This window comes from Heteronotia binoei, chromosome 14, assembly GCF_032191835.1.
Source record: "Heteronotia binoei isolate CCM8104 ecotype False Entrance Well chromosome 14, APGP_CSIRO_Hbin_v1, whole genome shotgun sequence".
Lineage (NCBI taxonomy): Eukaryota > Metazoa > Chordata > Lepidosauria > Squamata > Gekkonidae > Heteronotia > Heteronotia binoei.
The window spans coordinates 11,593,850-11,609,706 of record NC_083236.1 but is presented as its reverse complement, the minus strand read 5'-3'; the positions used below and the strand labels follow the sequence as shown (position 1 = coordinate 11,609,706).

The following is a 15,857-nucleotide window of genomic DNA, read 5'->3' as shown; positions in this document are numbered from 1 at the left end:
TGGGAGAATGTGACTGACACAAAGTCACACCAGCAGCTGCATGTGGAGGAGTGGGAAATCAAACCCAGTTCTTCAGATTAGAGTCTGCACTCTTGGAATGCTTGATTCCAACTAATCTTGGGATGGCTTAAAATATCCTTATAAAATATAATTTATGCAATCATAGAGTTGGAAGGGACCTAGTCCAATACAGGAAATTCACAAATGCCTCCTCCCCCTGCCTCCAATGACCCCTGCAGGCTCCACGCCCAGAAGATTGAAAAAAAAAAAAACCTCCAGAATCTCTGGCCAAACTGGCCTGGAGAAAACTGCTGCCTGGCCCCAAAGCGGCAAACAGCATTTCCCTCAGCATATAAGAACGAAGCCCTGATGCAGCCCTCCCTCTCATGATCTGCCTAATTCACAGAATTGGCATTGCTGTCAGGTGGACATCTAAGTCTTTGTTTAAAACCCTCCAAGGAAGGAGAGCCCACCACCTCCCAAGGAGGAAGCCTGTTCCACTGAGGAACCTCTTTTAGTCAGGAAATTTTCTTCCTGATGTTTAGCTGAAAACTTCTGATTTAATTTCAAACCACCGATTCTAGTCCACCCTTCTGGGGCAACAAAAAAACAACTCTGCACCATTCTCTACATGACACCCCTTCAAGTACTTGAAGATGATGATCATATCACCTCTCAAGTCATCTCTCCAGGCTAAACATACCCGTCAGCCTTTCCTCATAGGACTTGGTCTCCAGACCCCTCAACATCTTTGTTGCCCTCATTCTTGCTTGTCTATGTCCTCCTTAAATTGCAGTGCCCTTAACTGAACACAATACTCTAGGTGAGGTTTAATTAGGGCAGAGCAAAGCGATACCATCACTTTGAATGATCTGGACAGTGTTCTGTTGATACAGCCCAACATCTCATTTGTCTTTTTTAGCTACCACATCACACTGCTGACTCGTGTTCAGTGTATGGTCCACTAAGTCCCCTATGTTGGTTTAAGGATCCTGACCTGGATACCGCAGGCTAGCCTGATCTTGTCAGAAGCTAAACAGAGTTGGCCCTTGTCAGCATTTGGGTGGGAGACCACCAAGGAATACCAGGGTTACAACGCGGAAGCAGGCAATGGCAAACCACCTCTGAATGTCTCTTGCTGGAAAACCCTGTGGGGTTGTCATAAGTCAGCAAATATTTGACAACATAAACAAATAAATAAAACCCTTCATTAAAACTTTTGGATAAGAGGAAAGCCATTAAGTCATCTAGTTAAATTGCTTATTGTAAGTTTACCACTATTAAGCCTTGTACGTTTCTGAACTGTCGATGCTACAAGAATATGATGACACTTGATTATTACTACACACTTTTACTCCACATCATACACATCTTCAGATTGAAAGCAGGCATTTCATTTATTGTAGTATTCCTCTTAACATGTGCTGGGCGCCCGTTATTTACTTACAATGCTCTAAGTATTTGAACAAGTTGAGGAATTCACACGTAACAATGAATTATTATTGGAGTGCTGGGGCCTTTGCTTCTCTTTAATTTTATTTTCTGTAACTGCTGTAGATATATGTTACTTGTAGTGGAGAGCTGGCCCCACAGAGAATGGCATTCGTCTCTGAAGAGCATTCCTGGCTAATGGAGGCCCGTGGATTGCAGAAGGCAACAGGTTGCGCTTTTACTGCCTGGGCTTCTTACAGCCAGGAATGCATTGAAAAAAACAGCAGCCTGCTTACATTTTGTGAAATTTGTACACGGACTGTTAATCCTTTCAGTAGTCAACAGCAAAGAGCTAACGGCATGAGCTCCTGTTCCAAAAGTGACCCAACTGCGCATTTTTTTGTAAACATTTATTGTATTTTCCCACTAGGGCTACTGTACAAAAGAAACTGTAGGAATTCAAAGGGAATATTAGGGACTGGTTTCATCGACGTCCTTATCTGGATCTCTCTCTGGGTTGTCGTCTTGTTGCTGCTTTTTCCAGAGTTTAGCCATCGCAAGCAGTTTGAGGTTGGGCTGATTGGCAGCATCCTCTGGGAAAATGTAATCGTAATATTCTTCCCAGCCAGCATCAGACTAGAGAGAGAAAAAGGATTATTAACATTTCTATCCCTCCTGCTTGTTTCCCTCTTTCCTGAATGTTTACAGTTAGTACTGGGTGAGCAAAAGGGCTTTTAAGAGGATTTGAAAAGAAGACGTTTTCTAAGCAATAATTTAGAGCCTGTGACTCCGTACTGACAGCACAGCAAAGACACTTTTCCTTTGGCAGAAGGAGCCTCCCCCCAATGCAAAATGGATCCAGAGGGCTCCACTCAAGATACTTAACTGCTACTGTGGGCTGCAGATGAGGGAGCGGCATGTTTGATTGCCCCTCCACACACACACACACACACAAGGCAAGGAGAGGACAAGGCTGACTCTCTCTCCTGAGCGTAGGGAGTTTTTATAGTCTTGTGTGTTCCAGTTTAGCGTTATTTTTATTGGAAGCCTCAGTCATGTAGCAGAGCACAAATCAGACAACATAATTATGGGAAAGGATGCTATATGTGCCCCTTCCAACCTGCAGCTCTACAAGAATGCCCGTCAGCACAGCTTCTTGTTTCCCCCAGAGGTCCACCAGATGCCTGAGAATCCTGCAGTCAGGCCACAGAAGCCAAAGCCTCTCTCTTGGTAACTGGTATTGGGCAGCCCACTGCTGCTGAACACTCAGGGCTAATATTTGTTGACAGATTTTTCAACCTTTAATGAGTCTAATCTCCTTTTTTTCAAAAAAACACCTAAACTTGTGGTTGTCATAACACTTCGTGGCAACTGAGTTCATCTGTTAAATTGTGCAGTGTGAAAAAGTTATTTTGTGAGTTTCCATGAAGATGAGCTTTACTTCTGGATACTCCCTGCTACATAACAGGTCCAAAGCTGGTGCTGAGGTCTTCTTTGTTTTTCAATACAACTGACAAGCCAAACTAATAAGTTGGAAGCCAAAGCTTCATAGAAATTATAGCTAACTTTTGTTCCTTATTTATCTAATGCTTAGTTTGCAGGAGCAAGCACCCCCCGGTGGGAAAAATACGGGTACCTTCTCACACTGTCACCTTTGTGACCTTGTGCTAGATCAAGATCCAGTTTCATAACATCCCACTCTGCAGTCCCAGAAGCCCATCACCCACCTGAGATGGCCAACTTTCCAGCATAGGTTCTTACCCCATCTTCAGCCTGAAGCTTCCTCCGCTTCTTGACTTTCTCTGGCATGAGTTTATCCACCCGCTCTTTGCTGGATTCTGTTCCAAACTCCTCTTCAAAATTTCTCCAGGATTCCAGCAGCATAAGCCTCTCCTCTTTCTCCTCGCAGTTTCGCATGGTCTTATTGGCCTCTTCGTAGATCTGCCTGCATCGTGACAAACTGTTGTCGCTCCCCGCTGAGAGCTCAAACTGAGCAAAACTGATCCACACCTAAGGCAAAACAGAGAAACTGCAGCAAACCAGCTGACACAGTAGCAGAACGCCAACGCTTAAATGTCTCCTTCTTTCCCGGGCTTTTTCTCTTGGAACACTGTACCTAGAATCAACGCTCCCTCTAAGCTGTGGAGTCTTGTGGGCAAAAATTCTACTTTGTGAGCTACTGGCATTAAAGTTGTGAACAAACAATTTGGCTGCTGCATAAATTAGTTTGCTCTGGGGCCATTTTTCCTGAGCTGAGGCAAAAATGTATGAGCCATAGGCTATAAAACTGTGAGCTAGCTCAACACAGCTTAGAGGGAACATTGCCTAGAATGTATCACCAGCTGTTTTGAAGCGATGCAAGCGGCACTGAGCTTTTCACAGCAATGATCAAAGCACATCTTTATGGAAGTGAGACAAGCAAAGCATTTAACAAACAGTGTTCTACCATTCTCTGGATCCAAGTTCATTTTGGCCACTGAATCCATGTATTTAGAACAGGCCTCAACCTGCACTTCAATTCTGAATCCCACTCCCCCCAGTTCTGTAAAAGCTCTGCTGGGCAAAAGTACTTAATGGCCCTGCCAATGAATAATAGCACTACCTTCTCAATCTTGTTGGTCTCTAAAGTACTCTCAGACTTGAAACTGCAGTATGTCACAGAAGTGAGTGCACCCTCTCACATTTTTTAAATATTTAAGTATATCTTTTCATGTGACAACACTGAAGAAATGACACTTGGCTACAATGTAAAGCATGTCTCCAGACCTAAACCCTATTGAACATCTGTGGGGCATCCTGAAACAGAAGGTGGAGGTGCGCAAGGTCTCTAACATCCACCAGCTACGTGACGTCATCATGGAGGAGTGGAAGAGGACTCCAGTGGCAACCTGTGAAGCTCTGGTGAACTCTATGCCCAAGAGGCTTAAGGCAGTGCTGGAAAATAATGGTGGCCACAAAAAATATTGACACTTTGGGCCCCATTTGGTCATTATCACTTAGGGGTGTACTCACTTTTGTTGCCGGCAGTTTAGACATTAATGGCTGTGTGTTGCACATTTATACTGTTATACAAGCTGTAGACTCACTACTTTACATTGTAGCCAAGTGTCATTTCTTCAGTGTTGTCACATGAAAAGATATACTTAAATATATACAAAATGTGAGGGGGTGTACTCACTTCTGTGACATACTGTAAGTGTTCTACTGCTGGCCGACACAGCTCCAGTCTGAAAAAAATCTCTCTTCACATGGCATAAATTGCAGCCTTCCCTGGACCTGTTTAAATGCCTGAAAGCATCCATCGCTGCCACTAGAAGAGCATCTGGCTCTGCCTCAGAACACACATACCTTGACATGCTGCGTTCTCTGAAGCAAGCGCCGATAAAGACTTCTTGTGTTCTCATACTCCTCCTGTTCAATCTCAAAGTCAATGTAAGATTTCCAGAGAACCTAGAAGAATAAGCAAGTTGGTTTTTAAGACACAAAACAGTTCTGGGGAAAGTTATTGTTATGAGCAATCTATATAAACTTGAGCTGATCCTGCAAAAGGAAGTTTCTGCGCACAGATCAACTGGGGCAGGAAAAGACTGCTCCACCTTCACATGACTCCTCCTACATATAATTTCCATGCTAGCAAACTGTGAGACATTACCTCTGGATCAGACCAAAATCTCTTTACGGAGGCTCTGCTATATATTACCTCTGGCATGTCCAATCGTGGCTGGCCAATGGCCAGTTCATATATGGCCCTAGCTCTGTCCATGTCACCCAGGATGGTTTCCAGCTCAGCAAACTTGATCCAGGAAGTGCAGTTTTCTGGGGCAAACTCCAGAAACTTCTCATAGAGCTTCCGGCAACGATCAAATTCCCGCAGCTGCAGTTCCAGCTCAATGTAGCCTTTGAAGAGCTTGTTCTTTGGACATTTGCCAACGGAGGTTCCCTGGCAAGAGGAAATTCAAAACCCTGCTCATCACTGGTCATCACAAAGTGATTTTTTATGAGTTTTAGGTAACACGTAGACTCTTGATTACCTCCCCCTCTCGAATTATCCTGGGACGCGTAACTGCTACCCTGCATACCATATACCTTTAAAGCCCTATATGGCCGAGGACCTGCCTACCTTAGGGACCACCTCTCTCCATATATCCCCCAGAGAGCACTGAGATCCAGCTCCCAAAATCTCTTAAAAATCCCTGGACCAAGAGAGGCCAAAATGAAAACAACGCGGGAGCAGGCCTTCTCAATAATGGCCCCCCACTGGTGGAATCAACTACCAGAAGAAGTAAGGGCCCTGCGAGACTATAATCAGTTCCGCAGGGCCTGCAAAACTGTCCTTTTTCAAATGGCCTATAAGATGGAATCCTGAAGTGACACCTAGCCATCTGATATATACATATACACCGCGTTGTATGGTAGCACCTTTAACTGTAGTGGTTTTTTAATTAATTTATTAATGTTTTTATTGTATTTTATTATATAATGTATTGTTATAATCATGGTTCATTCCATGTCTTGTAAGCCGCCCTGAGCCTGCCTTGGCGGGGAGGGCGGGATATAAATAAAATTTATTATTATTATTATTATTAGGAAACGAAAGAGGGAACTCGTGAGTCTGCTGGGAATAGAACAAAAGGACCAGAAAGGGCTATCAGATCCAACCATGAGCATGCAGAAGAAGTAGTGAACTGAAATCTCTAGGGAAGCATCAAAAGTTGAAGCCAAGGGGCATGAGACAGGCAGACCCCGCAGAGACAGCCGCTCCAGGGCCAATGGCGAGGAGGACAATTCCCTGTGAGAAAAAGTCAATCTGAAGGGGAGTCCTAGCAGTGAGAGACACTGACTGGGCCTGGGTAGTCCTTTCCATTGCCGGATTGAGAATTTCTCATCTAAGACATAGGTGGAGCCCATTTCTATTCAGCGAACAAAACCATCACGGTTCTTCCCCGGGCACAAGGGTATCAAAGGCATCAGAAAAGGGGGAGTGACACCTAATCCTACTATTGGCACCCAGCAACAAAATCCTGATGGCACCTTCTTGACAAACCACAGAGAACTACAGCAACACCTTATAACTGTATACAATGGCAGGGATATTACTGTGACCTTCAACCGTTTATCAGGATGCAAATACCAATAGTTTTAAAACGATTCAACCCGGAAAATTATTTGTATACACAACAACATCATTTATATGGATCTGAGTATGATCGAACTGGCTAGGTGAGCATCCCCACTCCTCCATATGCACCTTGGGTCAGTCGTAACTCTCTCAGAGCTGTTCTGCTCAAGAACAGTTCTCAGCTCTCAGCCCCACCTACCTCACAGGGTTGCGGGGAGGAGAAGAGAAAGGAGATTGTAAATGGCTCTGATTCTCTGAGTGAAGGGCAGGGTACAAATCTAAGCTCTTCTGCCTCCACACACACGCCCTGCCCCCAAAGCTGTGTACTTGGAAGAACAACCGTCCCAGACAAGAGTATAACATTCCTCACTCAAAAGTACAATCACTTTTTTTGACTTACCAATGCTCTCCTAGCAAGCTGGAGATTCTTCTGCCTTATTTCAAACTGAGCATACAGAAGCCATATTTTGGCAAATGTAAACTGAAAAGGGAAATGGCATAAGGTTTTGTCAGATTGAGATTAGCTAAACCAAACGGCAAAAGTCTGCATAGCAGACAGAATTGTGACTAAGGTTAGGTGTGCTTGTCAAATCCCACTGCGTCCAACAGAGCTTGTTTTTCAATCCTACGCAAGTTGACAAGTCCTGCTGAAATTAACTGGATGCCTCAGCTATAACAACGTTATTCCAGTGCTAGAAATGGGTCTTTTGCCATATTTAACTTCAACAGGATTGGAATCTTACCTTTTTGTGAGGAATGAGTTCAACACAGGCTTGGTACACTTGCCTTGTCCGCTCTGGATCCTGAGAGGCAAAACATCACATGTCACACAGTCAGAGTGGAGGCTTCCAGATGAGTGCAAATGGAACACTCCTGCAAAAATGAAGCTCGTGGGGACATTTTCCTCCAGCAGAAAGGGCCTTTCCTGATACATGAGTATCTCGCGTCAGGGGAAGGTTCCTTGCACTGGAAGAAAGTGCCGCCACTGGTGGAAGAGATCCTCAGGATGCAACCCAATGCTTCTTCTTAGATCTCTGCCTTGTCTTGTTGCTTAATGACATTTAGATTAAAAAAGTAAAATTTTGAGCAGTGCACGTGTGCCGTGAAAAGCCCTGTCAGAGCAAACAACATTGCGAGACTGCCTGGCGGGATATTAACATTGCATTATTATGGAGCTTTGCTGGGATTTTGCCCTACTTGTGAGAGTCATCTGGTCACATGTATAACCATACTGCAGGCAGGTATCAGAGAACCGATATGTAAAGAGGCACCATCTAAACATTCTGCCTGCAGGGGAAAGACCTACTGCTGCAGGAGTCCCTAAAAAAAAAAGAGAAGAGCCCTGCTGTGATCCCCAGAAACAGACAGCGAGAGCACACATCACAGGAACGGCATTCATTTACCTTCGCCTCTAGCTCTTCATACAGCGCATAGTTGATCCACAGATAAATATACCTCTTCCAGTGTCTCTTTTCTTGGATTGGAGGGACATTTGCAATGGCTCTTTCATAAACTTCGCGCACGGCGTCGGGATCAGCATCGCTTTCCACAAGCCGCAAGTAATCAAACCAGGCATCGTAGTTATGGGGATTGGCCTTTGGGAAAGATGCAGGAGAGCTTCAGAAAGGCAAACGGCAAAGCAGAGCGTAGCAGCTCAGTTTCTCTCCAATGAGAGGAATGCCAAGCACGAGCAAAGCATGGGTCTAGGGGTTTTTCCCCTTTGTGTTACAGCATTCAGTTGGAGGAATCAGCTCTGCTGCAGCCTGAATTCCAACAGTCTAAGCAGCCGAGGCTCTTAGGCAGCACTGGATTAAGAGTGGATTAAGAGCTCCAACAAGTTCTACCTACCTTACAGAACTCAAGGCGGCTTACAGTATAAACAAAATAATAATAAAAACTAGAATTTAAAGCCCCCAGATTTATAAAATGCAGTCCTTAATAAAACTACCTTCAACTGTCTCCTCTAAGATAGAAAGTGAGGTGGCCAGACACACGTCCCTGGGGAGTTTTTATAATTGTGGGGCTGCAACTGAAAAGACACTCTCTTGCGTAGATACCAAACTCTTTGATTGGTGGGGAAGTCAGAAGGGCCTCTCCCTGTGATCTTAATTTTTGTTCAGGAATACATGGGAGAAGACAGTTTAACCCTGGTCTCGAGCTATGTAGGAAAGGAAAGGTCCCCTGTGCAAGCACCAGTCGTTTCCGACTCTGGGGTGACGTTGCTTTCACAACGTTTTCATGGCACACTTTTTACGGGGTGGTTTGCCATTGCCTTCCCCAGTCATCTACGCTTCCACCCCCCAGCAAGCTGGGTACTCATTTTACCCACCTCGGAAGGATGGAAGGCTGAGTCAACCTCGAGCTGAAAACCCAGCTTCTGCCGGGGATCGAACTCAGGTTGTGAGCAGAGCTTAGGGCTGCAGTACTGCAGCTTTAACACTCTGCGCCACTGCTGAAATGCTGGGATCACAGGTTCCCATCTATGGCCCTGTCGTATGTCAAGCTGCAGCATTCTGCACCAGCTGCAGCTTCTGAACCCTTCTCAAGGGTATCCCAGGACAGTAAATTGCAGTAGTTCAGTCTAGATGTAACTAAGGCATGGATCACTGCAGCGAGATCTGACTCACCCAAACTCACCAACCAAAGCGCAGCAAAAGCACTCTGAGCTTCTAGAGCCACCTGGTTTTCTAAGGTGGCTACAGGGTCCCATGAGAAGCCAGGTTCACAGTTTGAGAAAACTTTTCATTACCCACCACTAACCCAAGACTAACCAGCCTTGCCCTACCTACAAGATGTTGTGAGGATAAAAGGGGAAGAGGAACGAATCATATACACAACCCTGAGCTCCTGGGTGGGATTTAAAACCAACCAACCAACTGCAACGTGACTGTGACGATTAGGATTTCAAATGACCGCTGAAAATTCTCGGGAACTGCAGGAGACCCACCATGTGGCCTGAAAGACCCCCCACGGGAACTCACCTTCACTTCCTCTTCATACTGGAATCTCCTCTTGCTGACAATGATGTCCTCGATGCCCCTCCGGTCCCCAAACTTCTTTTCAAATATGGTGTAGTTTTTGAACAGCTCCTGGGCCTCGTGCTTTGGGATTCGATCCAAGGCATATTTGTAGATCACCCTCACCCTTTCAAACTGAACAACAAAAAAACCAACAGCTTATTAAACGAGGGGAATCTACATGATCAATTTCTTCTTGGTTGCATACACTTTTTTTCTTGCTTGTGTGCAAACAACATCAGTTCGGTCTCTGCTGATGTTCAAATTCAAAGGTAGGATGCAGGGAAAAGGTTTCACTGTGAAACCTGGAGAGCCAGACACAAGCAGGCTATGACCAGGTCTTTGATTCAGTATGTATTGTAGAAGACAGAAGAAGATAGAAGATATTGGATTTATATCCCGCCCTCCACTCCGAAGAGTCTCAGAGCGGTTCACAATCTCCTTTCCCTTCCTCCCCCACAACAGACAGCCTGTGAGGTAGATGAAGATATTGGATTTATATCCCGCCCTCCACTCTGAAGAGTCTCAACAATCTCCTCTACCTTCCTCCCCCACAACAGACACCCTGTGAGGTGGGTGGGGCTGGAGAGGGCTCTCTCAGCAGCTGCCCTTTCAAGGACAACCTCTGCCAGAGCTATGGCTGACCCAAGGCCATGCTAGCAGGTGCAAGTGGAGGAGTGGGGAATCAAACCCGGTTCTCCCAGATAAGAGTTCGCACACTTAACCACTACACCAAACTGGCTCTCTTGTATGTTCTTATATCATGACAGAACCCATTCATTGCCTCAGCTATTTCTCAGAGCTGGTCTATTTCTCTTGTTAATCTATTTCTTCGAAAGACTCTCGTTACCAGCCTAGAGATGTGAAGACCTGGAAAATGTTTAGAGTCTAGCATTTTTCCAACAGAAACATTGGAAATATGGAGGGGGGATACTGGAAAAAAACTCTAGTGGAGTCTATTTTTTTGTTCTTTGAATGGCTGAAATGCTTTTAAAGACATTTTAAATTTAATTTGCGATTTTTATTTACTCAAATAATATGGAAAATTTAATGTAATACTATCTACAGTGCTCTGTAAGTGTATCAAGTCACTTATGGCGATCCTATGAATTAATGGCCTTCAAAACGTCCTCTCATTAACAGCCTTGCTCAGGTCTTGTAAACTGAAGGTCGTGGCTTCCTTGATAGAATCAATCCATCTCATGTTGGGTCTTCCTCTTCTCCTGCTTCCTTCAACTTTTCATAGCATCTTTGTCTTTTCAAGTTACTTTTTTCTTCTCATCATGTGACCAAAGTAGTAAAATTGTCTCAGTTCAGTCATTTCAGCATGTAGGGAGAGTTCAGGTTGATAGTTGCTGCAGTCTTCGACATCTCCTTTTTTTGAATTGGAATGTAGGTTGAACATTTCCAATCTGTAGGGCATCGTTCCACTTTCCATATTCGTTGGCATATTCTTATTAATATTCTGATGGACTCTGTTTCTGTGGCTTGAAATAGCTCTACTGATATCCCCTCTCCTCCTGGTTATTTGTTCCTCCTAACTGCTCTCAGTGCAGCTTTCATTTCACTTTTTAAAATTGCAGTTTCTTTTTCAAAAGACATTTATTGGAAGGAATGCCATCCTTTAATCTCTTCTATCTAGTTCTTCAGTGTACTGTTTCCATCTTTTCTATTTTGTCCTGTTCAGTTAATGTGTTTTCATGTTTAAAGTCTAATCAATCTTTAAATTCCTCTTTGATTTCTTGGATCTTGTGGAACAGATCTCTTCTTCTTCTTCTTTTGTTGTTCTGTTTTATTTTTTACATTGGTTATTACAATAGTTTTCTTTGCGTCTATGCGCCAGTTGCTAAAACACTGTATTTATACTTGTGATTCTATTTCTGTCACCTTTTGCTTCTTGTTTTTGTTTCACAGTTTAAAAGTTTTATCAGTCATCTATCTGTCAAGGCTTTTCATTTCTTCTGGCTGCATTTGCGCATTCTTCCTGATAATATCTCTGGTTTCAACCCGTAGTTCTTGTAGTTCATGTTCACTTGAACACAGTAATGTAAATCTGTCCTTTACATGGTCTTTAAACTCTTCAGGCATGTTGTTTATTTTGTATTTGAATACTACGAATGTTCTGGTGTTTTTCTTCAGCTTTATTTTAATTTTTGATATTAAGAATTCATGACCTGCACCACACTCAGCTTCTGGAGTTATTTTAGCAGGAAAAAATAGAGCTTCTCCACTTTTTTTGTTCCAATAATGTAATCTACTTGAGTTCTGTACTGGTATATAATTGCCTGTCTATATAATGTCCAGGGATTTTAATTTAATTTGCAATTTATATCCTGCAAGGCAGGCTATATTTGGTTGTTTGTATATAATGTCCAGGTATATAATTAGTTGTCTGAAATGTGTTCACAATGAACAATTTGTCCTCACAGAATGTGTCAGTCTCCTGATGCTCCTAGTCCAAATTTTCCAACAATATTTGATTCTGATAATTATGGGTGACTAGAAGACAAAAATAGGAATCAATTTTTGTATTCCAGTCACCTACATTTATCAGCACATCCCTTTTCAGGTGTGTGATCAATTTCTTCCTGGACACTTGCACTAAAACTTTCAATTTCTTTCTCTTCAGCATCTATAGCTGAGGTGTAAACTTGAATAATGATTATACTGACAGGCTTCCAATAAAGTTTGATGGATATTATTTGGTTAGATTTTGCATTATAACCTCTGACTACTTGTGCTATATCTTGTCTCATTATCTGAGCAACTCTGTTTCTTCTCTGTCATTCTCTTAGTAAACACTTCTGAATGAAAATGTCCTAATCAGGTCCACTTTAGGCCACTCACTCCCAGGACAGCAATGTTAAAGCGTTCTTTCTCTCCCCTTCTGCCCCCTCCAACCAGCCCATCCTGCCCGCCCCCCCCGCCCCCAGCAGCAGCTTGCACTGGAAGTCAGGCTGTTGCTCACCATCACTGCCAGAGGAGCAGGCCCAAGCTGAGCAGTGGCGGTGGCAGCAAGGAGAGCCGGAGGAGTGCCGCTTCTTCCCCTCAGGCACTGGGCAAGGGGATGGGCTATACCCCGGCTTGGCCGAGATGCCTCTTTCCCTCCCTTCCTTTGCCAGGCCAAGCAAGCAGCAGCTCCTGGGGCATCTTGCTGGTCTTGGGGAGGCTGCAGCAAGGACCTGGTGATGGCAGCTTATAGAGAATGTTCCTGGCCAAGTCTGTGCATGTGCAGACAGCACTTTTTAGTTTTTTGGGGGAAATTTAATTTTTAAAAAAAGTTTTCAAGGTTTTTTGTGCACCTAGGGAGTCCCCGCAGTGTGCAGGAAAATCTCTCTTTCCCCCCTCTATGTGCCCCTGATCCGCACAGAGGGGCCATGTTGGGAATTAGATATATAGATAATGACACCAGCCTTGGATTGGGAAAAGTGGGGTTTCCTCTAGCAGTCAGAAATGCACCTGTTTATCAGCAAACAAAAAAGTTACCTCTTTCTGGTTCTCTTCAAATTTGGCAAAAGCTACATATAGATGTTCATCCATGTGGTCTTCTCCAAAAAACTCCACTGCTCTCTCAAAGACTTTCCTTGCATGAGCAAAATAGCCATGCTTTTCCTCAAAACGGGCATATTTGATCCAGTTCTTAACATCAGGATGCACAATTACGAGTGGAACGCGTTAAAGAAATTCAAATGATTAAGTGTTTCATTTCAGTCTTGCTTTTTTGAGACCAACTGGCTATGTGTAACACTAATACGGCTCCCCCGGTCAATCAATCAGCTAGGCCCGCAAAGACACACAGCAAGGAGACAGACAGAGACAAAGATCTCAGACGGTAGCTAGAGTAGTACATACAAATAGCACCCCCCCCACCAGCACCTTTCTCTATCTATACAGCTATTACATTTTATCCTGTCCTTTCTCCAAGAAACTCGAAGCAACATATGCGTTTCTTCCCTCTTTTGTTTAATCTTTATGTTTCTTAGGAAAAGTATGTGGGACTGGCCCAAGCTCACCCAATGCACATCATATGAACAGAGTAGGAATTTGAACTCTGGTCTTCTGAGCTCAAAGCATTATACCACTCAGGATTGTTTTGGGTATCTGGACATGGAAGTAAATTTTGCTTCCCTGCTGTCAAAGTTATTATTGGATGCTTTTTAACAAAATATCTAAGGCAGGCTCTCCTTGTTACACTTGCTGGCATGAGTGTATACAGATTACTTACAAACAACTTTAAAAAATTAAGCTACAAGGCGCAGAGCACAGCCCGAGTGTTAGCGTCCTTAAAAGGATATATCTCTCATAAATGGTGCGCGCTCTGTCCACCTCCTTGTATCGCAGCTCAAAGTTAATGTAGGAATGCCACGACTGTTCCTCGGGCTGCCATTCCATCCAGCGTTCAAACACCTGGCGGGCTCCTGCAACATTCCCCAGCATCTCCTCCATGTAAGTATATTTGTACCTTTTCCAAGAAAAGCAATGAAAAAAAGATTCATACTGTGTCATTCAGCTAATGAATGTGATCTTTTTAAACTTGCAAAAATAACTGTATCCGTTTATAAAGTTTGAGGCCAGTGGCACATTTAAGACCAACAAAATTTTATTCAAAGTATAAGCTTTCGTGTGCATGTACACCAAAGTTTATACCTTGAATAAAACTTGGTTGGTCTTAAAGGTGCCACTGTACTCAAACTTTGTTCTGCTGCTTCATACCCACCTGAATCTATATCTATTTATGATTAGATAATTCAGAAAAGAAATTCACTAAAGCTCCTGAGATCTGTGCACTTTAGAACACAGATTCCTGTTTGGGGCTCTTGTGACATTCAATGCAATCAAGCAAGCAAAATCAGTGTTCAAGCCATGACCCTTTCCCAGAAAACTGCTGTCTATAGAAAAACTCTTTTCAATAATGCTATTTTTTTTGAAGGGGCGTGGCGTCGCACGCATAGGGAATGGACGCCTGAAAACAGAGCTCCTTACTTACCCCTGCCAAATCCACTTAAGCAAGCGCCCAGCGTTGTTGTTTGTTTTCTTTTTTTTCTTTAATTAGTATGGGAACAGTAGATGGTCAAAAGCCCAGATCAAAAAGAAATTCAAGGAACTCTGTTAAAGACTATTTTCCAAAAAAGCCCAAGGCTAAGGCCTCAGGAAAAGCAAGCAGCCCTGCAAGCAAGATGGCGTCGGGAGAAGGGGAAAACACAGCAGCAGACCTAGCTTCATTTCGTTCTGAGGTAATGGAGGCTTTTCAAAAACTGGAAAAAAATATGACTGACAAAATATCTGCCATGATCCAGCCCCTTTCTGCTCAGTTGGAGGGTTTCAAAACGTCCTTAGAGAAGGTGGCAGAGACTGCAGATTCTGCTTTTAACATGGCATGTGCTGTGCAGGAGGACACTCAGTATTTTTATAAAAGAGATGAATGGGCCACTGATAAAATTATTGCACTTGAGAACCAACTGAAAATGGGGAATGTTAAAATTCGCGGGCTCCCCGAGAACTCTGCCTCTCCCTCTGACCTAAAATCTCTTATAGCCTCCTGGCTATCAAAGGCATTGGGTTTTTCTGAATCTGATCTTTGTGCCCTGGAGGCTGCATATAGAATTGGCCCTTTGCGCACACAGAAAACTTCGTTGCCTAGGGACATTTTAGTCCGTTTCTCTTCTGCCTCAGTTAAATCCAAGCTGCTGCAAAAAGCCCGGGCTATAAATCCACTTCTGCTAGGAGATTACAACATCCAAATTCTACAGGATTTGTCTTCTGAAACCTTGCAAAGGCGGAAAATTTTGAAGCCAATTATTGAAATCCTGAACAGGGAAAACATCAGATATCGATGGGTTGCTTCGTACAAGCTGCAAGTTACTGTACAGGATCGGTCGTTTGTCGCTGGAGGCCTTGACTCAGGCCTAAGCATGCTGAGAGATTTGAATCTTCCTGTTCCCACCGGCCTTATAGAAGCAAGCTCACATGTTCACTCAATAACTTCAGACACTAGATGGCGTCGTGTGCCTATGAACCGTCCTGATCGGCCTGTTTCTCCTAGAAGCTAAACACTGGAACTGTTGCTATGCAGAAATCTTCCCTTTTTTGTGTGGATTCTTGACGTCCCCCCCCCCTTTTTTTTTTTTTTCCTGACATATAAGCTTTGCCTACTGAACTGCTGACTTATAAGCTTTGCCTACGTGTAACTCTGTCACGGCTTAGAAATATGCTGATGATTGTTTTGTGCCTATGAAGCAATGTTTATATACGAAATTGGGGGGTCCCCCCCCTTTTTTTTGGTTATTTAT

The 15,857-nt window shown here is 43.7% G+C and overlaps 1 protein-coding gene across 3 annotated transcripts in view; it reads right to left on the bottom strand.

Moving 5' to 3' along the window:
- Positions 1-1,338: 1,338 nt before the first annotated feature.
- CRNKL1 (crooked neck pre-mRNA splicing factor 1) overlaps positions 1,339-15,857 on the bottom strand; it is an 85,148-nt gene continuing 70,629 nt past the window's right edge. For 2 of the 3 annotated variants that reach the window (XM_060253597.1, XM_060253595.1), the window contains exons 5-14: positions 13,863-14,029; positions 13,054-13,232; positions 9,532-9,702; positions 7,954-8,145; positions 7,294-7,353; positions 6,951-7,031; positions 5,132-5,371; positions 4,780-4,881; positions 3,193-3,441; positions 1,339-2,067 (exon numbers count right to left, since the gene is read on the bottom strand). In XM_060253597.1, coding sequence (XP_060109580.1) covers positions 1,903-2,067; positions 3,193-3,441; positions 4,780-4,881; positions 5,132-5,371; positions 6,951-7,031; positions 7,294-7,353; positions 7,954-8,145; positions 9,532-9,702; positions 13,054-13,232; positions 13,863-14,029 — 1,606 coding nt within the window. In that variant the 3' untranslated portion in view covers positions 1,339-1,902. The remainder of the gene's footprint in view (positions 2,068-3,192; positions 3,442-4,779; positions 4,882-5,131; positions 5,372-6,950; positions 7,032-7,293; positions 7,354-7,953; positions 8,146-9,531; positions 9,703-13,053; positions 13,233-13,862; positions 14,030-15,857) is intronic. The other variant, XM_060253596.1, reaches the window with a different exon arrangement.